Below are 23210 nucleotides of genomic sequence, written 5' to 3' on the forward strand. Positions count from 1 at the left end.
TTAACCAGTGTCCACGTTTTTTTGCAGTAAGCACATTGATCCTTATCTACACGGGGCCGCCGTCATTTTTTCCCCTCTCGTTCCTGTCTTTTATAGTTAGTAGGTTCTGTCACTACAGTGGCCAAGATCCTACTCAAATGTCTGTCTCGCTTATGATCTCTGCGATCTTTTCGTTTCTCTTATTTTCTTGTTAGCCTAGCTTTTTTTCTCCCTGGGTTTTTGTTTTTTGTTTTTTTTTTTTCTTGTTATACACCACCTCTGTCCCTCTGACCACATCTTGTAATCTATATGTCTAGTTGTTGTAGCTTTTTTTTTATATATATATCTGGAGCTGACTGATCTATAAAAGACATGGCCACTGTTGTCTTATGTTCTGGAGCCTCAGGGTTAAACGGAGTATACTATGGAACCTTTTCAGCAACCTTTTTATAAAGGCGGCAGGGCTTTTTTTTTCCCCCCTGAGTAATAGTTTTTATCTTGGCCAAATTGGTGGGGCGCTTTCAGCTCCCTTGAGACCTGCCAATAGAGCCTGGCGGTAGATACAGAAACTTTTTTACCTGTAGCCGTCTCAAAATCTCAATCTGGGCGTGTGGGTAGATGAGGTAGGGAGAGAGGGGTTAGGGTCGGAGGGAGAACTCAAAGGCGTAGAGTAAGGTGGAGGAGGCAGGTCTAGTACTAGGAGATCTCAGTGGGGCTTATAAAAAGTAATTTTTTTTACACTTTAAAAAATATATTTTATTAATTTATTCATATTACATCTCAATTGTTATCCCATCCCTTGTATCCTCCCATTCCTCCCTCCCTCCCATTTTTCCCTTACTTCCCTCCCCTATGATTGTGACTGAGGGGGACTTCCTCCCCCTGTATATGCTCATAGGGTATCAAGTCTCTTCTTTTTTTTTTTTTTTTCTGTTAGCCCTTCCCCTGTTTCCTCCCATTCTTCCCTCCCTCCCATTTCTCCCCTTCTCCCCTCCCCTATGTCCGTGACCTAGGGAGACCTCCTCCCCCTATATATGCTCTCAGAATAACAAGTCTCTTCTTGGTAACTAGCTATCCTTCCTCTGAGTGCCACCAGGTCTCCCCATCTGGGGGACATGGTCAGAAAAGGGGCACCAGAGTTCCTGTGAGAGTCAGATCTCACTCTCCACTCAACGGTGGAGAGTATCATGTTCGTCGGCTAGGTCTTGGTAGGGGTTCGAAGCTTACTGCCTATATTCTCCTTGGCTGGTGCCTTAGTTTGAGGAGGACCCCAGGATCCAGATCTGCCTGTCATAAAGATCTTCTTGTAGGTTTCCAGGACCCTGTGGGTCCTACAATTTCCTCTTTCTTCCATGCTACTCTTGCCTAAAGTCTCAATCGGATATCCTCTCCTCTGACCCACTTTCTTGGTAAGTAAAGATTTTCATGGTACGTATCCCTTGGACTAGTGTTTTGATATAAGTGAGTATATACCGTTTGTCTCTTTTTGCTTCTGGGTGTACTCACTCATTATGATAATTTCTAGATCAATCCATTTATCCACAAATTTCGGGAATTCCTCGTTTTTAATAGCTGAGTAGTATTCCATCGTGTAAATATACCACAGTTTCTTAGTCCATTCTTCTACTGAGGGACACTTAGGCTGTTTCCATGTTCTGGCTATTATGTATAGAGCAGCTATGAACATGGTTGAGCATATGTCCCTGTTGTGTGGTAGGGCATTTTCTGGGTATATTCCAAGGAGTGGATAGCTGGGTCTTGAGGAAGCCCCTATTCCCATTTTTCTGAGAAAGTGCCAGATAGCTTTCCAAAGTGGTTGTACTAGTTTGCATTCCCACCAGCAATGAAGGAGTGTTCCTCTCTCTCCACATCCTCGCCAACATGTGGTGTCATTTGAGTTTTTGATCTTAGCCATTCTGATGGGTGTAAGATGGAATCTCAGTGTCATTTTGATTTGCATTTCTCTGATGACTAACGAGGACGAGCATTTCTTTAATTGTTTCTCTGCCATTTGATATTCCTCTGTTGAGAATCCTCTGTTAAGTTCCAAGCCCCATTTCGCAACTGGGTTGTTTGGTTTTGTGGTGTTTAATTTCTTGAGTTCTTTATATATTTTGGATATTAAACCTTTGTCAGATGAAGGTTTGGTGAAGATCTTTTCCCATTCTGTAGGCTGTTGCTTTGTTCTCTTGACAGTGTCTCCTGCCTTACAGAAGCTTCTCAGCCTCATGAGGTCCCATTTATTAATTGTCGACATTAAGGCCTGGGCTGTGGTGTACTGTTCAGGAAGTTGTTTCCTGTGCCTATGTGTCCAGGCTCTTCCCCACTTTTTCCTCTAACTGAATTAATGTCTCTGGTTTTAAGTTGAGGTCTTTAATCCACTTGGACTTGAGTTTTGTGCATGGTGACAAATAAGGATCTAATTGCATTTTTCTACATGTAGACATCCAGTTAGACCAGCACCATTTGTTGAAGATGCTATCCTTTTCCATTGAATAGGTTTGGCTTCTTTGTCAAAAATCAAGTGAGCAAATGTGTGTGGATTCACCTCTGGGTCTTCGATTCGATTCTATTGATCCACCAGTCCTATTGCTTGCAGTACCATGCTGTTTTAATTACTGTTGCTCTGTAGTACAGCTTGAGATCAGGTATGGAGATTCCTCCAGAGGATCTTTGTGTATAGGATTGTTTTTGCTATTCTGGGTTTTTTATTTCTCCATATGAATTTTAGAATTGACCTTTCAATATCTTCAAAGTATTTTGTAGGTATTTTGATAGGGATTGCGTTGAATCTGTAAATTGCTTTTGGTAAGATGGCCATTTTTACTATGTTGATTCTCCCGATCCATGAACAAGGTAAATCCCTCCATCTTCTCATGTCATCTTCAATCTCTTTCTTCAGAGGTTTGAAGTTTTTTTCGAATAAGTCCTTCACTTGCTTGGTTAGAGTTACTCCTAGATATTTTATATTGTTTGTGGCTATCGTGAAGGGAATAGTTTTCCTAATTTTCTTCCTCTGCTGTTTGTCATTTGTATACAGAAAAGCTACTGACTTTTTTGAGTTTATTTTGTATCCTGCCAATTTGCTGAAGGTGTTTATCAGCTGTAGGAGTTCTCTGGTGGAATTTTGCAGGTCACTTATATACACTAATCATATCATCTGCAAATAGGGATAATTTGACTTCTTCCTTTCCCATTTGATCCCCTTGATCTCCTTTTGCTGTCTTATTGCTCTGGCTAGAACTCAAGAACTATATTGAAGAGATAAGGGGACAAGGGGCAGCCTTGTCTGGTTCCCGATTTTTAGAGGAATTTCCTTGAGTATCTCTCCATTAATTTAATGTTGGCTGTTGGTTGCTGTATATGGCCTTTATTATGTTTAGATAAGTGCCTTGTATTCCCGATCTCTCCAAAACTTTGAACATAAATGGGGTGTTGGATTTTGTCAAATGCTTTTTCTGCATCTAAAGAGATGATCATGTGGTTTTTCTCTCTTTCAGTTTGTTATATGGTGGATTACATTGATGGATTTCCGTATGTTAAACCATCCCTGCATGCCTGGAATGAAGCCTACCTGGTCATGGTGAATGATGTCTTTGATATGCTGTGTATTCGCTTTGCGAGAATTTTGTTTGAGTATTTTGCATCAATGTTCATAAGAGAATTGGTCTGAAATTCTCTTTTTTGTTGGATCTTTGTGAGGTTTAGGTATCAATGTGACTGTGCCTCATAGAAGGAATTTGGTAATATTCCATCCATTTCTATCTTTTGGAATAGCTTGAATAGTATTGGTATTAGCTCCTCTTTGAAGGTCTGGTAGAATTCTGCACTGAAACCATCTGACCCTGGGCTTTTTTTGGTTGGGAGACTATCAATGGTTGCTTCTATTTCTATAGGTGAAATAGGGCTATTTAATTTGTTTATCTGAACTTGGTTCAATTTCGGCAAATGGAATCGGTCGAGAAATTGTCCATTTCCGTTAAATTTTCGAATTTGTGGCATAAATGCCTTTAAAGTAGGTTCTTACAATTCTTTGTATTTCTTCAGTGTCTGTTGTTATTTCTCCCTTTTCATTTCTGATTTGTTAATTTGGATAGTGTTTCTCTGTCTTTTAGTTAGATTGGCTAACGGTTTGTCTATCTTGTTAATTTTTTCAAAGAACCAACTCTTGGTTTTGTTGATTCTTTGGATTGTTCTCTTTGTTTCTAATTTATTGATTTCAGCCCTGAGTTTGATTATTTCTAGGCGTCTACTCCTCTTGGGTGTTTCTGCTTCTTTTTTTTCTAGAGCCTCCAGATGTGTTGTTAGGTTGTTTATGTGGGATGATTCCTTTTCTTTTGAAGGCACTTAGTGCTATGAATTTTCTTCTTAGCACTGCTTTCAATGTGTCCACAAATTTGGGTATGTTGTTCCATCATTTTCATTGAATTTCAGGAAGTCTTTTATTTCTTCCCTTATTTCTTCCATGACCCATGTGTCATTAAGTAGAACGTTGTTTAGTTTCCATGTGTTAGTATGCTTTTTGCTATTTCTGTTGTTGTTGAAGTCCAGCCTTAGACCATGGTGATCAGATAAGATACAAGGTATTATTTCAATCTTCTTGTATCTATTGAGGTTTGCTTCATGACCAACTATGTGATCAATTTTAGAGAACGTTCCATGGCGTGCTGAGAAAAAGGTATAATCCTTTGCATTTGGGTGAAAGTTCTGTAGATATCTGTTAGATCCATTTGATTCATGACATTGGTTAATGAGGTTATTTCTCGGCTTATTTTTTGTTTCAAAGACCTATCCTTGAGTGAAAGAGGGGTGTTGAAGTCTCCCACTATTATTGTGTGGGTATCAATGAGTGGGCAAGCTTTGTTAATAACTCTTTTACAAATGTGGGAGCCCTTGTATTCGGAGCATAGATGTTCAAAATTGTGATGTCTTCTTGGTTGACTTACCTTTGACGAGTACGAAGTGACCATCCTCATCTTGTTTGATTAATTTTGGTTTGAAAGTCTATTTTATTAGATATTAGAATGGCTACCCCAGCTTGCTTCTTTGTGACCATTGCTTGGAATATTTTTCCCCAACCTTTTACTCTTAGGCAATGTCTGTCCTTGTGGTTGAGGTGTGTTTCTTGAATGCAGAAGAATGTTGGGTCATGTTTATGCATCCATTCGTTAGTCTGTGTCTTTTTATTGGAGAGTTGAGACCATTGACGTTGAGAGATATAATGACCAGTGATTGGTAATTCCCTTCATTTTTGGTATTTGTAACAGTTGAGATTTTGTGAGGTTGTGATTTTGCAATGGTATATTTACATATTTCCTATGTAGTTTGGTTATAGTTTGACCAGTTGTGGTGGAGTTTTCCTTCTAATAGCTTCTGTAAGCTGGATTTGTGGCTAGGTACTGTTTGAATTTGTTTTTGTCATGAAATAACTTGTCTTCTCCGTCAATGGTTATTGATAATTTTGCTGGATATAGTAGTCTTGCCTGGTATCTGTGTCTCTTAGGTTTGCAGCACCTCTGTCCAGGCCCTTCTGGCTTTCATGGTCTCTGCTGAGAAATCAGGAGTAATTCTGATAGGTTTGCCTTCGTATGTTACTCGGCCTTTTTCTCTTGCCGCTTCAATATTTTTCCTTGTTCTGTATATTTTGTGTTTGTTATTATTATGTGGCGGGAAGATTTTCTTTCAGGTCTATTCTATTGGTGTTCTGTAGGCCTCTTGTATGCTCATACGCATCTCTTTCTTCAAATTGGGAAAATTCTCCTCCATATTTGATTAAAATGTGTTCTGGGCTGTGGGGTCGGCTGTCTGGTTTCTCCTGTATCCCTATTATTCGCAGATTTCGTCTTTTTCATGTGGTCTTTTAATTGTTGAATGCTCTGTGTCAGGAAACTTTTCAGATTTAGCATTTCCCTGAATGGTTGTTTCCAGTCTGCGATTGTATCTTCAAGTCCTGATATTCGTTCTTCCATTTCTTGCAATCTGTTAGATAAGGCCACCTCTGAGATGCTTGCTTTCCTCTTTGCAGCCTCTTGATCACGTTTTCTTCTGTGTGTTCCTGCATCATAGCTTCCATTTTTGTCTTCATGTCTTGGACTGTTTTAATGATTTCCATCATCTGGTTATTTATATTTTTCTGAAATTCTTCAAGTGCCTCTTTATATGACTCTTTTAACTCTTCAGTCCTCTTGTTTGCCTCCTCCTGCATTTGTTTATAGATTTTATTTGTTTCTTCCATTATCATCTTCTTTACTAAGGACTTGAGGTCATTTTCTTGCCTATCCATTGCTGTTAGGTTCTCTAGGTTGTTTTCATTGGGAATGTTGGAATCCAGAGATGCCAAACTGTTTTTGTTTTTGATAGGATTCTTACGCTGCCCTCTTGTCATTTTGATGGCTCTGGTGTTGGAAGGTATTTTGTAGTGACCTTCACTGGTTGAGAGTGGTTAATTGATGACTGATTATAGGTCAGGTGCTCTGCCTGTGGGGATCAGGGGGTATTTTTTGTGGAACAGGTAGGTGATCCGGTTTCACTCCTGGTGGTTTTCGTCTGCCCCCTGGGTTCCAGGCTGAGCCAGCCAAAGTAGATATCTGTTTGGACTTTACTGCTGTAATTCAGATCAGCAGTCTTGGGACCTAGAATAAGGTCTGCACACAAATGTTCTGACTGAATAGGTTGATCTCAGCTGCCTGTCCTTCCTGTGGATTTGCAGTCAAGACCCCAGGTAGATCAGATCTTCTGGGGGTGTAACTGTCTTTTAGCTCTGCCTCTATACCCTGTAGCAGTGACCAACCTCTCCCAGTACTATATGCCTAGAGGGACCAAGGTCGCTCTTGGTCAGCAATTAGGCACTGCAAGCAAGACCCTCTTTTCGACTCCCAATAAAGTGAGAGTGTCTGCCTTGCTCGGCCAGGATCTCCACTGGACACTCACATTCAGGGAGCTGGGAGCGCTGTGCCAGGGCCTTGGGGCTGGGCAGTTAGTAAGACTGGCTCTGCAGGGCTCTGGCGGCCACTTGTGGACCCAAATCTTTCCGCCGGGGTATGTGGGTCCCCCTCACACTCTGGGTCAGCAATTAGGCACTGCAAACAGGACCCATCCACGTCTAGTCTCCCGATAATGTGAGAGTGCCTGCCTTGCTCAGGCCAGGATCTCCTGCTGGGCTCACAGGGAGCGCAGGGCCAGCTCAGCTGGTCTCTCTCTCGTTCCGGGCACAGGGAGTGCAGTGCCAGGGCCTTGTGGCTGGGCAGTTAGTAAGACTGGCTCTGCAGAGCTCTGGCGGCTGCTCGCGGACCCAAATCTTCCTGCCAGGGTATGTGGGCCCCCCACACTCTGGGTCAGCAATTAGACACTGCAAACACGACCCATCCACTTCTCGTCTCCCGATAATGAGAGAGTGCCTGCCTTGCTCGGGCCAGGATCTCCAGCTGGGCGCTCACGTGCGAGAGCAGGGAGCAGGGAGCAGAGCGTAGGACCAGTGCCTTGCGGCTGGGTGGGACAAAAGGGTTGCAGAGCTCTGGCGGAAGCCCGCCGACCCAGGCCTTCCTGCAGGGCAAGTAAGTTCAGCTATAGCTCTGGGCAAGACCCACATCTCCCGATGGGTCTGTGGAAGCAGCTCAAGGTGATTTCTCACTGCCGCTGTTTGCAGGCTCAGTCCGCTGTGATTGGTGTTAAGTTTGGCCGCGGATGGCCAGGGAGCTATAGTTCCACTATAACTGGCTCTGTTGGGTCCCGCCACCTGTGCTTTCAGTCCGCCTAGGTGGGATGGCCAGCGAGCTGCAGTCCCACTATAACTGTCTCTGTTGGGTCCCACAGCCTGTGTTTTCAGTCTGCCTGGGCGGGTGACCTCTGCAGTTTGGGGTGGTGCGGAAGGAGGAATCCTAGGGCAGATTCACCCTCTTCGCTGAGATTGCTCTGACTGGGGACTCTGGAAAAACCCCTCTCTAAACAGCGAGTCTGTGCTTTATATACAGGCTGCAGTTTGCCTGTGGATTCCGTCTCAGAGTTTGGGGAGTGCGTTTAGCACCTCCGGGATGTTGCCTGACCCAGGGGGGTAGGCCCCCTGTTTGGTCTGTGGCCTTTGGGGCCCCACTCACCTACAGTTCTCAAAGACCAGCAATCTGTTGCTCCTCCTATGTCTTTGGTCTCCACGGAGTAGATCAGATACGTGGCTTAATGGTCGGCGCCATCTTGGAATCAATAAAAAGTATTTTAATTTTATAATTGTAAATGACAGTAGCAGCAGACTCATACCTTTGAGACCCAGTACAAGCATGAACAATTTTTTAGTCCAGAAGACTTGATATACAGATTGGACAGACTCATTTTTAGCATGATGAGAAGCACCCTTAAATTTATATTCAGAATACAACAAAAGAAAATTAAACTCTTGATCTTGGGACTGATTTATAAGCAGCCAGTATTTTATCACTTTATTATAACTATTGATCTTACTTTAAATCTGTAACTTGTACTTACCAACATTTAAACATTTTTTTAGACCCTCAAATATTATACATTTTTTTAGACCTTTAAACACTTGTATTTATCAACTTGAAACACTTTTTTTATACACAACCTTAAAACACCTTCTTGGATCAGGTTTTTTTTTTTTTTTTTTTTAATCTTGCATGTATCAACCTTTAAACGTTTTTTGAACCCTTAAATATTTTAGACTCAGATCCTCAGAACTTATCTAAACTATATCTTTTTTTATCTAGTTATATACCAAGAGACACAGGCAGTTGACTTACACTAAAAACTGTTTATCATTTACTATGAAGCCCGTGAGCAAGGCAAGTCTGCTTGTCTGTTTAAATAAGAGAAGAGATCTGGTACCTAGTAGTTTTAACTAGCTAATGAACTGACTAATGTATTAACAGTAGATCTAATTGTCCTTTAGCTATTAGGCTATCATTAGCTCAGCCATCAATATACTCAGAGATCTGAGAAGGGAAAAATGTAACCTAGATGAATCTGTATATTAATTAAAATGACAGAGATGACTAGCAAGTCATCTCTTGGCTTTGGGCGAACACCTGGGTGTTTTTCGGGTGTCTCGAGAGTTTCGGAAGCTGCAACTGGGAAGAGAGAAGTTGGCAGGGAGCCCAGGAGAAAAGGCTTGAGCCACTGTGGTGGGTCTCGGACCAGGGATTCCCACGTGATCATATATGGGACCTGATCTGGGTGGCCGTGGGACCCAGGTCTGCAAACAACATCTTTAACCTGTAGGATAATAGTAAGGTTAAATGCCCCATCTCTAGGCCAAGTCAGAGTGAGAGTCAGAGTCAAGGGGGTCGTCATAGTTTGTCCCATGTCAGCATGGGAGAGAGGAAGACAGGGAGAGACAAGACAGAGACAAACAGACAAAACCAAAATATCGGCGCCACAGAACAGAAATCAGATCGGATGGCAGAACTTCTCTGCCGTTCAGATTCAGATTGAGGAAACCGATGCTGCCATCGGGCCCTCCTCCAGGGAACCACCGGAGTGTCCTCCAGGGCGAAGGGGAGAAAGGGTTGGGCACGTCTGCCCCCTTTCTTCTCCCAATACAGAAATACAGATGTGCGTGCTACAGAGGCACTGAAAGTGGCTCGCCGACCAGAAGAGGGAACAGACAGAAAAGAGCTCGCATGGCCACTGGGACAGGAATTTTTGGTCTGTTACCTGATGGCTCATTGGGACTGTTGCTCGGTCGAAGTAGTGCCCTTATGAGAGGTCTTAAAGTTATTCTTGGAGTCATTGATGCTGATACAAGGGGAGAAATAAAAATTATGGTGGAAACTACTAAGGGTATTCTGGTGATTCCCCAAGGAGCCCGTATAGCTCAAATAATCCTAGTACCTCAATTCTGAGCAACCAACCCATTTTTAGAGAAAAAGAGAGATGAAGGAGGGTTCAGCTCTACTGGGCCAGTGGCTTATTGGAGTGCAACCCTTAATGACTGCCCTATGCTTACACTGCAAACTGATAGCAGAGACTTTAAAGGCCTACTGGACATGGGAGCCGACACCTCTATCCTTTCTCTCTCTGAGAACGTGCCCCTCCCTTCCTCGAGACTTGTTCTCCTATGTGCGATTACCTCTTGAGGGATTTCACCTGAGAGGAGGATTCCTGTTTGGTTGCTATAAGAAGGCTCTTTGGAACTCTGGGGTGATGGATAATAAACCACTGCCGCGGCTGCTGCTCTCTTAGCATGAAGGACCCGCTGTGTTATTGTGTGTGTGTGTGCATGAGTTAAATCCGCAGCCCCTCGCCCTCGACTAGGTACTGCGGTGGTGCGGGCGCCACAGCTAACTATTACAAACTGTTCAGGATGGTTGAAGATACAAGCTAGTAGTTAGTCACTTATAAATCTTACTTGTAGTCTTGTCAGATACTATTTTACTTAATTACACAATAGCTTTATCTATTTCTTGTATATGTTTTCAAGGTTAAGCAGATGGTTCATAGCTAAAAAAAAGTAATGCTTGCCTATTTAGATATACTGAGATAGACAAGTCAATTGACCAATAAATAGATACAGAGGTAGATAGGTAGATAGAGAAATATTATGCGCTATTGTAAATAGATAGATGGTCTTCAAACACTTCAGAGAGCTACAAACTATGGCATTTAATGATAAAGGACTTTTCTGACAGAGATACACATCTGCTCCTGCCAGCATCTCCAATCTTCTTCAATGGGATGATGGGCATCAAAGAAACAAGTGTGGCAGAATAGTTACTGGATGGAGTAACTGTTCTTATCTCTACTGCTGATAGCAGACTGTCCAAACTGTGATCAAGCAGGACACTGAGAAATTGGCTGTCCAGCTTTCCAGAGACTAAGTGGGCCAGTTCTTCAAAATTCCTGCCTCATAGAAAACTCTGTCAGATATTTTGGACTGGCAAGCTGAAAACTGGATGCACCAATGATAGCAAAAAATCTGTGACTGCCCAGACAGTGAACACTCTGTCCCGTCTATACTTTTGGAAGTTGCCTGCCTGCACTTCCTACATATTAGATAATATTTCCTTCTTAAGTCTCTGATGGGGTTGAAGACTAGATAGCCACTGTATTACTATAAGCTTTAGTTTAAGGGCTAAAAACATGTTTAGAAGTTGATAAATATAAATTATAATAAAGTGATATAAGAAAACTTTGGACACTATGACAGGACTCAGTAGAATAGGATAGATAGTGGTCCTTTTAAATGTAACTTTTACTGGATAATTCTCATAATTATTTTTCTTGTGTATAGTTTATTTTATTTAACAGAAAGGGGGATATGTAGTGGCTGTAAACATGTTTTTGTTTTGATCCCAAGGGTTGGATGGGGAACAGACTTGTGAGAGAACAGGTGATGTTTATCCACTAGAAGATGAACCACCTCGTGAGGGGGCTTGGCTTATGCCAGCTGAAACACATCTTATACAGACTCTGAGAGAATATATATACATACATACATACATACATACATACATACATACATACGTTCACACATGCGCCCAAAACAGAAGGCAAGGGCTTTTTTGGTCTTAGTATTGTTTGGCTGTTCATCACTCCACTTTGAGACGCCCCTAGAGAGAACCACTCCAGAGAATGCTTTAGGGTCCCAGGTTCCAGTAGCAACTTTGGTAGAATTGCTGGTCTGCTGAAATCCTGCTGACCATGCCAGGGGAATCACTCCCAGGAACTGAGTCCAAAAAGGTCTGTTTCTCTTGTTCTCATTAACCTCTTTTCTCTCCTATCTAGGGTAGGTAGGTTGGAAGGGAGATATATGTATTGAAGAAAAGGTCAAAGCCTACACAGCTGGAAAATGACAGAGGCTCACTGAGAGATCCTCCCTCAAAAAACCAAGTCAGATGGGGCTGGAGAGATGGCTTAGTAGTTAACAGTACTTGCTGCTCTTCCAGAGGATATAAGTTCAATTCCCAGCAACCACATTAAGAGGTTCACAACTGCCTGTAAGTGCAACTCCAGGACAGCCTATACTTTTGTCCATACACACATGTATACACAGAGAGAGAACACACATACACATAAAAAAAAAAAAATCTTTTTTTTTTAAAGGGTGGATAGATGCAGAGGAAGAATAAAGCTGGTCTTTGGTCTCTACATGCATATGCACGCGCGTGTACACACACACACACACACACATCAAATATAATCAAGAAAACAACTTTAGGGGTAAAATAATTTCATATCAATCATCTAAACAACCTTAGAATGTATAAAGAATTTTATTTTTCATACTGTTTGTGGTGCTCAAAGGATAACTGCAAATTACTCTCTTCATTTCATGGGTGGTAAAAATGAGCCATGAAAAATGTATCCAAGGAATTAAAAAAAAAAAATCAAAGCTCATCAAGCAGATATTTTCATTGATTTTTACAGTTAAAAAAAGAAGGTACATTGTATTAAGAACAGAATCCCTGTGGCAGCTACATGTCCAGGAAATCTCCAGTTTTAAGGCTAGCTGCATGTGTTGATTGTTGTAATGGTGCGGCAGTGTATTCCATATCAGGTTACATCCTGAAGATGCCAAAGTCAGTCTTCTGAATGGGTGCATTGAGGGCGGCACTGAGGCTGAGTCCCACAACCAGCCTGGTGTCCACAGGATCGATGATGCCATCATCCCACAGCCTGTGAAAAAACAAAAACGGTCACTGTGGACCTGCCATCAAGCCACATCCCTCCGTGACATGCTCAGAGTCACCAAGAGGAACCCCCTGTCTACTCAGGTAGTCAATGTTATTCCTTGTCAAATCTCTGCTAGAGCTGAAGACCAGATAGGTTAGTTTTACAATTAAGCTTAGTTGTTTAGTGGTTAAGATGTTTTTAGGTCTAGATAGATGTTTTAAGTTGACAAAGACAAGCTATAATAGATATTCATTTATATTCAGAATTTTAGATGCACCAAGATAGGAAAGATGTTTTCTTCAAGGCTGTCAAATACAAACAGGCAAAACACTAAGAATATAACATTTATATAATTCCTGATTGTATCATGGTTCTTCTTGCTATAGGTAGTTTATTGTATATATGTATAATAATGTAAGTCTATATGTAAAAAATATTAAAACAAAATCAAGAGGAGTTCCTCATAAAGTACAGAGAGCTCCTGGCTAGTGCCTGTGTATGGGTGTGACCTATCAGAAGTCATGTTTGAGTGGAACACAGCAAATGAACGGCGGTGCTCCCACTGGGAGCTTCAGGCTTTAGGAATGACTTCATTTTTTTTGCTACTCACAGAAATGTAGCAATCACATAGAGATTCTGTTGTTAACATAGAGAGTCCCACAGACCCAGGTAATAGTCTCAACTCAGCGACTTGCAAACTACCCAAAACTCTTAGCAAACCGACAATCATTGAACAGCCAGCCCTGCTGCATTTCATTAATAAGTAACTGAAAATGTCTGATTTTTTGTTACAATAGAAAAAAAATAACCTGAAACTGCTTTGAAGTGAGTGAAAAAGAACACTTTTGAAATTTAGTTGCTTTTTTTTTTTTTTTAAGCTAGGTCTTACTCTGTAGGCCAGGTTTACCTAGAACTTATGGTGATCCTCCTGCCTCAGGCTTCTGCAGCTGTGAACCACCTTGCCAAATGGGGAGTGCCATTCTTTGGGGGTTATTAGTTAATGGCAGTTTTGCCATCTCTACACAAACTTCTCCTGGCATCTGGACGTCACATCAATTATTAAATGGTCTTCACACTGGCAGACGGGAACTGAACCTTTTCTCATGAAACATTCATCACAGGGACCCTAAAGTGCCAATGGCCAATCAGAAGGCGGCTGTTCTTGGAACTGTGACCAGGAGGACTGATTATCCGTTGGGAGCCTGTGACCAGCAGAATGCCCTCCCCCAAGCAACGATGGCTTGGCTTGTGAGCAACAGCCACTAAAGGCTGTCCAAGGAAGAGGGTCAATCAAATGCCTGGGAGAGTTTGAGTGCAATACTGAAGCAGATGTACGTGCATGCCGTAAAGGATTTAGGGAACACGAACTGGGGCTGAGGAGTACAACACTGGCCTAGCAGGTGTGAGGTTTGAGGCCCAGAACAACAGGCAATGAAGCAGAGGTTCCAGTAACAGGACATATTCCAGAAAGCTGCTTTCTACCACGTTTGAGCTTCAGCAAGCCAGGGAACCACCATTAAGGCTGGGGTTTACCAAACCCAAGACCAGCACCGCAAGCCAGCTTGAGGGTCTCTTCATCTTTTTAAAGAGGTTGCTGTCTCCAGGCCAACAACTGTCTCACAGTAGGATTACAGATTGATAGAGAAGCCCGCCCTGTCTTTCAACATCTATTTGCAAAGATGTATCCATCCAGCCATGCTCGCTGAGGCCTTGAATGCAATCTATTAACAAGCATTAATGTTAGAATGGCAATAGTAATGGATTCAATTTTTCCCAACAGATGACTCATCTTAGTCATAAAAAACAAACAAGCTTATGGCTCATTTAACTCTATTTGTCAAAGTTGAATATTCCAACTGTCCGTGAGCGTTCCAGCCAAACCCTCCTTCATGTGAAGAAGTATCAGTGGGCTTATACATTCACTTTGTATTAACTTTAAATCTCTTCCAAGGCTCAATATAACTCCTCTCTCTCTGCTGACAGCTAGTATCGAATGTCTGTTGGCATAACGGTAAAGTGAGGTACAACTTTGGTTTGAGCAACAAAGAGTATGAAGTACTTTGTTGCTAATTAAATGAACCAATGACCCACCACAAAATAATTGTAAATCTGTCTGTGGGGGGAAAAAAGCCACAATCAGCAGGAAGACAAACAGGAGTTTTGAAAAGTCACAAACGTGTTCAGGATGTAGCTCAGATGGGGGAGCGCTGATCTACCTTGCAGGGTTCAGGTCCACCCCAGCAGTGTATAAACTGTGGTGGTGGCACATGGAATTGAATCCCAGCAGTCCAGAGGTGGAACCAGGGAGACCAGGAATTCAAGACCAACCTTAGACTTAGCCAGTTCTCAGCGAGTCTGGGCTCTAACGAGACCCTGAGTTGTCAAACAACAAAAACCTCAAGTGCTGTTATTTGAATTGACACTGATTACCAACGCTTCCGTCTTTGTACCCTACTGCCAAGAGCAACGCTGGCCACGGGGGATGAATTCCAAAACCCAAAGTGGAGTCTAACGTTCTTATTTCCTTCCTCCTTTCTCTCCAGTTTTTCCTTACCAGTGAAAGGATAACTTAATTTTAAAAGACATTAGTATTTATTCTGCTCTCCATCTGCCCAAGGGAAGAAAGGCATGACTTAGATCTGTCTTCATAATACTGAACATTTCAGCTATTGGAAAAACCATTTGAAAGCATGTACCAGCAGTCTCCAGCTGGGCCACGCTGGGAGATTTTATTACCTCATTATTATGCTTTGCAAAAAACAGGCACCAGAGGCAATGGTGTCTGAGGTAATTACTTGGCACTGACAGGTGCGCCCTGGCTGTGACTAATCACCTTCCGAGGATGCAAGCATACTTGTTAACCAATGCCCATATGTAATCAGCCAATCGTATGCTTAGAGTAGGGTAGCAGCCAACCCCTCAGAAGGAGGGCCCCACAGAAATCCATGTGCTTAGGCAAAGAGTAGGGTCAAGTCCTGAATGTGTAACACCCAGGATCAGAACTCTGATTCTCTGCTGATGACATTGGCCACTTTCAGCTATGGGGCTGCACCAAGACATGGATACCCTAACTGGGGTGGGCCGTGGGAGCAAAGAGGTGGAGCTACAGCGCAAGGAAGCCTGTGAGGAGGAAGATAGTAAAGGTTTACAGCCGGGTGAGGTGGTGCATGCCTATAATCCCAGCACCCAGAGAGGCAGAGGCAGACAGATCTCTGAGTTCGAGGCCAGCCTGGTCTACAAAGCGAGTCCAGGACAACCAAGGCTACACAGAGAAACCCTGTCTTAAAAAACAAACAAAAAAACCCCCAACCAACCAACCAACCAACCAACAAACAACAAAGTAACCATTTATGCAGGCGGTACTTTTGTATTTTAAACAAGGTCTTTCTATGTAGCACAGGCTGACCTCAAACCTCACCCTCCTGCCACAGATGCCCAAAGAGCAGGCTTTGCACCATCACGCTCAGCCAGACACTACGTGAAGACCTAGGAGACACAGGAGACATAAGATGGTCTCCTATGAAGACCATCCATCCCCGGCACTCAGGTCACAGGAAGTTGCAGCTGAGGGTGGAGAGAAAACCCGTTCCCACCTTGCACTGGAGTAGTAGGGGTTTCCTTCCTCTTCGAACCTCTTCACGATGGGCTCTTTCAGAGCTGCCTCCTCAGCACTGGAAAACTGAAAGAAAAAGAGCCAGTAAGTCAGCTTTGCTGGAACGGATTTTTTTAGCTGACCTCGCCCAGGTACAATTACGGTGCAACTAACATTTGCACAGCGAGAGACGGATCGCAAATGTTGCTTTAACATACATGGCCTTGCCTGAAATGCATGCTCACCTGTCACCAACGACAACACACAGAGGCCGTATACACAAAGCCCAAACCAAAGGTGTCACACATCACTGTGTTCCAGCAGGGTACAATAGTGGATATGAGTCACACCATATAACTAAAAAGCACTTAGCAATCTCTAGTCGAAAAGGAGAAGGCCAGGCATGAGAGCACATACCCTTAATCGTAGCTCTTTATAGGAGAATTCCTTTTTAAACTTTGAAATATTCCAGGGCTGGCAATGTAGGGTGTGGTGTAGCATTTGCCTCGCCGTTGGGAGACCAGTGCCAAAATAAGGAAATAAACAACTATACTAGAAACAAATGACTTACTGCAAGTAAATCTTACCCTCCTTCACGTACACGCTTGAGTGTACCGGTCAATAACCCCTGGAGGAGAACTACTGATACTATATTTACAGACATGAAAAGGGATGATTTAAATATCTATACATCAAATGACCCAAAGAATGATTACTTAACAAGGGATTATATTTGTCTGATAAAGTTCAAGCATGTCTTCAAAATCCTGGGTAGACTTTACCACCACCAGCAGCATCACCTTCTGCCTTCCTCCACCTAGACACGCACACAAAGCAAAGTGACCACTCTGCTTTAAGACTAGCTGGTACGAAGGAAACACCAACTTAAGTCTACAAAGTGCCTGCTCCCAGACAGAGACGAGGAGGCAGGCTGGGGAGCTACTGCAGCAGGTAAAAGCTCTTGCCTTGAAACCATGAGGACCTGAGTTCAGATCCCGAGGCTCCACGTAGAGAGATAAGTCAGCTTCAACAGGACTGATGCCTTTAGCTGACCTCATAAAGGCAATTATAGTGCAACAAATATTTGCACAGTGAGAGACAGATCACAAATGATGATTTAACATACATGGCCTTGCCTGGGACACAGGCTTAGTTGTCATCAAAGACAGCACACTGAGGCCTTATAGCACAAGCTGTAAAGCCAGCACATGAGTGCACACACAAAGGAGTGGTGACAGACACGGGTGGCTTGTATCATCCCAGCTCAATAGACCCCATGGTTGACCACATGATCCCTGCTAGCAGGGCAAAGTCCATGTCACACCAAGGAGGTGTCCACATTATCTTTTTTTTTTTTTTTTTTTTTTTTTTTTTAAGATTTATTATGTATACAGTGCTCTGCCTGCATGTATATCTGCATACCAGAAGAGGGCATTAGATCACATTACAGATGGTTGTGAGGGTTACTGTGAATTGAACTCAGGACCTCTGGAAGAGCAGTCAGTGCTCTTAACCTCTGAGCCATCTCTCCAGCCCTACACATTATCTTTCCTATGATGAGCCAATGGTGCACATTAGCTACTTAAAGTCCTTAAAAAACTAGGGCTGGGTATGGTGGCGCACGCCTTTAATCCCAGCACTCAAGAGGCAGAGGCAGGTGGATCTCTGTGAGTTCAGGGGCAGCCTCATCTACAAAGTTGAGTTCAGGACAGCCAGGGCTGTTACACAGAAAAACCACCAAAAGAAAAAAAAAAAAAAAAAAAAAAAGCAATAACTAAACATTCATACAAAACTCTGAAGATTCTCTAACAGAGACACAAACAAAGAATCCATCAAGAGCAGCCATCCTGACTTGCCTTTCACTATATTTGCATATCTTCCCTTCCATATCTGCACAGTTATACTGTCACAGAATACTAACGCTATTCAGTTCTCAGTAGGTGACTGCATCTCCCTCAAGGGACCCTTAACAACAAAGGAGTAAATTGCATTTCCTTAGATCCACTAGCTGCAAAAGAGTAAGGGTCCAGGGTGTCTGTCTGGCACTCAGGAATTTCTCCACCATAGGTATAGGTCAGTGGTCCAGCACATGGCTGGCACGCTTAAGGCTGGGTACTGGAGCCTTACTGGACAGACAGGTAGCTTGGGTGTTCTGCTCCTGTGCTGCAGGGGGTTTGCTGGTGATGGTCAAACCCATATGAAGTAAGTAGCATTCCTCCATAGGCTCTGCTTCATCCTGGCCTCCAGCTTCCTGCCCGACTTCCAACTCTGAGTTCCCTTCATGATTGGTTGTGAGTTGTAAGGTGAAATGTTGGAGGTTGGTCTGATGTATTTTGATGCTAATTAATAAAAAGCCATCCCCCCTGGGCAGGGCAACTGAGATAGATGTGGCTAAGGGTCCCTGGCTTAGGGACAGAGAGGGATTCTGGGAATGAGAAAGAAGAAGACGACCAAGGAGAGTCCCAAGAGGAGACGAGAGCAAGGCCACCATGGGTTACATGGAAGAGAAGCACATGGCCGGTGTGGATGGAGATTTAGCCCAAATGAAGAACATTAGCAAGTATTTGAGATAATGGAAGGGAGGTAGCTTGATAGAAATGATTAAAAACAGATGACATGGGATTGGGACAGGGATCCCATACCTGCCCCACTATGGAAAGTAGTTTAGAGGATTGATATCTGCCCTGCCCCAGGTTAACTAAGGCTATTTTAAAATATAACAAGTGTTGGTGTCTTGATTGATTGCTAGCCGGGCATACTAGTAATACAGATAATATAAAAACTACAAAGAAGAAAGTCACTTACCTGTTTGCCCTCCCGTGCTTTCTGGTCTCTTGCCACTGTGGCTAACACAGTGGCTGCCTGTTCTCCTCCCATGACTGAGATGCGGGCATTTGGCCACATGTAGAGAAATCTTGGGCTGGGAGAAAAGAAAAGAATCACCAAGATCATGCAGTACAATTAGGCCTGGTGGCAAAGGCCTGTGAGCTGAACACCACTGCAGATTAAAGTATAAATGATAGAGTGTGCCCAATGTCATTTTATAGCCCAAACCTGGGACACAAGGGTAATTTATTTGTATTTTGTTGGAAGACAGGGTCCTCTTTTGCACAAGCTGGACTTAAATTTGCTGTGTAGGAAGGCTGGGCTTGAATTCCTGATTTTATCTCCACCTGCTAAGAGCTAGGATTATAGGCGTGTGCCACCACTGCCAGGCTTTAACATGACCGTTTGTTAATTACACTTGGAACACAGTTCTTGCCTCCAAAGAAAGCTGCGGTGACTACCCACCTATATGCTCTGCCGCACATCCCGTAGTTTCCAGCTCCATATGACCCCCCAATAATGACAGTTATCTTAGGCACTTTGGCACAGGCTACAGCAGCTACCATCTTGGCACCGTCCTTGGCAATCCCTTCGGCTTCGTAGTCCCTACCGACCATGAATCCTTGAAGAAAGAACAGAAACACAGCCTTTAGCAGCAGAGTCAAATCCGCCAAGGTACGGTCAAGTCCTGGCTCGTGCTAAATTTACTGTGTTTCTCATTGTGGCAAAACAGTCCCACAGGGAGTGCACACCCCAAAGTGTGCTTTAAAGGGTTGAAATAAAAATCTCTTAACTCTTTGTTTTTTTGAGACAGGGTTTCTGTGTAGCCTTGGCTAGCCCAGAACTCACTCTGTAGATCAGTCTGGCTTCAGTCACAGAGATCCGCCTGCCTCTGCCTCCCCGAGTGCTGGGGTTAAAGGTGTGCACCACCACCACCCAGCTCTCTTTTCACTTTTTAGATGTCCTTAAAACACTTTGCTTCCATACACACAGACCGTTGAGTAACAGAAGGAAGCAGTCTGTCTTAAGAGCATCTCCAAGCAGAGGCTTGATGGGGAGAGACTGTGACATTACCACAGGAAAGGTACCGCCAGGCAAGCCAGCCTGGAAGGTTTCCACATCCACTGACCTGGTTTAAACTAGACACTGTTACATTTGCAGCACTGCCTAAAACTTTGATGAAATAAAGATTAATGTTTCATGGGGGGGGTGCTAAGTCCCAAGAGGCTCAACAGTAAGATTTCAAGGGGGAGGCCCTTTCTAATTATAGGGTTCCTCTGTTTCTTTAAGCCCCAACTCTGAGGAAAGTGCTCTGCAGCTATAACACCCCCTCTCTGGCAGGGGTGTACCCTTTTCTTTTTTTTGAGAAGCACAAAGTCTGGTTTCAGGGTCTCCATCGCCACCCCCACCTCAGGCCCTAGGGGAGGCATTCTTTTCCCCTGCACAGGCAGATTTGCTTGTCTGACTCTCTCTGCTCTTGGTTGGCAAATCTCCAGTATCATGTCACCTGATTCGGTCCAGCAATCCCGAGAGAGGAGCTGGACATGCTGGGACGCTGAGGGACCACAGCTGAGCCCCCTCCCTTTGCTGGTAAGATCTGGCAGTCCAGTCACCATTCTAAGCCAGCTTTTAATTAGAGCAGCCCAGAACTTCTTTAGACAATGCATCTGGGTCTCCAGAACACTCTAGCACAGCTGCCCCCCAACAATCGGCTTTCTTCAAGCCCTTATCTGACCAACTCTACAGACTATCTGCCTCCAAAGGAAGAGAAGAAGCCACCTCATCTGGTTTTCTCAAATTCTCCTTTCTACCACATAAACACACACACACACACACACACACACACACACACACACACACACACACACACACACACACACACACACACACCCTGAGAAAGAGAGAGAGAGACAGACAGACACAGACAGAATGACAGAGACAGAATGACAGACAGACAATTGATTGACATTATTTTAGATAAAATTAACTGATGGGAAAAGGCAAAGAGGATGCCCACAGCATGGGCTTGGACCCATTAGGATAATACTGAGCCAGTGGGTCTGACACCATCTCTGGCAGCAATATGACAGGGGACAGCCTACTGCTCCCTGGGTGAGTGGTAGACATGAACAGGAGTCAGGAGAAGCCATTTGAAAGCTTGTGATATGCAAAATTCAGAGACTGCTTCACTTAGAACACAGGACATTCTTGGCTATTCCATATCCATGAAGGAAACCCTGCATTAACACATGAGCCATAGGGGACGGCGCAGCCCTGGACCAATCGCACACAAGGACGACTGCCTCACCCGTGATATTCTGGAGGAACAGTAGGGGGATATTTCTTTGGCAGCACAGCTGGACGAAGTGAGCACCCTGTGAACACAACATAAAAACACCTGTTCTTTAAAAACAAATGAACAAACGAACTCCTACCAAGCCCACGCTTGCTGTTAGAGATAGGAGAGCGCATGGCCCTTGCCTGGCTAGTCTGGTCTCCCAATTACAGTAATAATAACAGTTCAGTGCTTTCCTATCACCAATAGGACGTAAGCAACTGTGGGTCTGTACTTCCCTCGCTTTACCTAACTGCCTGTGAGGTCCCAGGCGTGTGGCTGTAAGGCAGCTGTGTGTCAGGACTGAGATCAATGCCATAGTCAAGCAAGTGAAGCGCAGCTAACGGAAAGAAAGGACGCTGCCAACGCGAATGGCAGGAACCCTCCACTCTCGCTCTCCAGTTCTCTGCAGAACAGGAAGAAATTGAGCCTTTTGGGCATCAAGGTTGATGAGTGCATTTGGGACCGTATGAAATTCCTTCAGGCCTCAAGACTATGTTAAAACAGACATCTTGCTCTACCGATGCAATCCAAATAAGTATTAGAATTTTTAGATTAGGTCAATGTTAGAGACTTCTGGCCTTGAGGTTAAGAAATTATTTAATAATCCCAAAATGTATTCTTTCCCTATTTTATTAACCATTCCCTTATGTTTTCTTCAGTATTTGCAAATCCCTTTACCTCTTCTAGAAAGGCCCCAGCAGGCACAAAATTGCAAGGTAATTGCTCATCTTTGGTCTGGCTATGTTTATAGAAGTAAGGGAATCACAGGGACCTTTGGGGCTTATTTCAAACTAGGGCCAAATATGACTTCTGTAGGGCTTACCTGTGCCAAGCTGGCAGACAAAGGCAGATTGTCTACTCTGGCCTAGCTTGATATTTACTCTATGGGAATGGGGTGTGTGTGTCCTTTCTTTTCTTTTTTTTAGACAGAGTATTTCTTTGTAGTTCTAGCTGTTCTGGAACTCTCGTGTAAACTAGGCAGGAGGCCTGGAACTCAAAGAGATCCTTTTGCCTCTGCCTCCCAAATAGTGGGACTAAAAGCATGCACCAGCACACTTGGCTTCATGTACACATATTTTTATGTGTATATATGTATATGTATTCTTTAAGCTGCTATTTCAGGAATATTTAATATCTTTTAAAACATAAACTAGTAAATTAAAATCGGCAAAACTCCCATATGTGGCAAAAATCAATTTTTTTTCAAAAATCAATTTTTTAAAAGGAAAAAAAAATATAAAGAAAACAGTACACTGTTTTAAGAATATTAAAGGTCCTTTGTAATATGATTGTGGGTAATTTGTTTTGAGACAGGTCTCTCCATACAGCTTGGGCTGGCCTTGAGCTACCCTCCTATCTCAGCCTCCCATATGCTGCGGCTACAGGGGTAAAACTACATGCCCAGCTAACTTTTATTTTCCTTGAGTTTGTTTTCATTTTGTAATTGAGTTGAGGGAAGTATATGAACAGCAGAATACAAAAGTAGCTTTATTGCTAAACTGTCTCTTTAAAGACAAATCCATCCTCAATTAGCCTAAGAGCTTAATAGCCTGTTCTCCACCAGGAAGGGGCAGCACTTTATTTGCTGAAAAGGAAAGACTAGCACTTTTGTTGTTGTTGTTTTTGCTAGTGTTTATCAAAGTGCACAGAGTTACATTTCCACAAGCTTAGGCGCATCTGAGACAAGCAACATGGGATCAAGCTCAGAGCACTGGGAATCCTTCCCCCCTCCCCCTCCCCCCTCCCTTCCCCCCCTACCTCCCCACATCTGATGCTGCAGCTGCAGTAACAATGGCCCACTACCTGCACAGTCCCCAAGAGAGAAGATAAAGTTTGAGGGATGACCGAAGAGGC

General features: G+C 43.4%; 2 protein-coding genes across 2 annotated transcripts in view; one reads left to right on the top strand and one right to left on the bottom strand.

The window, feature by feature from the left end:
- The window catches only part of Taf9 (TATA-box binding protein associated factor 9), a 720252-nt gene that overhangs the window by 95442 nt on the left and 601600 nt on the right, over positions 1–23210 (top strand). The window lies entirely within an intron of this gene.
- The window catches only part of Mccc2 (methylcrotonyl-CoA carboxylase subunit 2), a 69702-nt gene continuing 58950 nt past the window's right edge, over positions 12459–23210 (bottom strand). The window contains exons 13-17 of the mRNA XM_051172474.1: positions 21327–21393; positions 19484–19640; positions 18998–19112; positions 16194–16279; positions 12459–12603 (exon numbers count right to left, since the gene is read on the bottom strand). Coding sequence (XP_051028431.1) covers positions 12486–12603; positions 16194–16279; positions 18998–19112; positions 19484–19640; positions 21327–21393 — 543 coding nt within the window. The 3' untranslated portion in view covers positions 12459–12485. The remainder of the gene's footprint in view (positions 12604–16193; positions 16280–18997; positions 19113–19483; positions 19641–21326; positions 21394–23210) is intronic.

The sequence above is a fragment of the Acomys russatus genome, chromosome 30 (genome assembly GCF_903995435.1).
Source record: "Acomys russatus chromosome 30, mAcoRus1.1, whole genome shotgun sequence".
Lineage (NCBI taxonomy): Eukaryota > Metazoa > Chordata > Mammalia > Rodentia > Muridae > Acomys > Acomys russatus.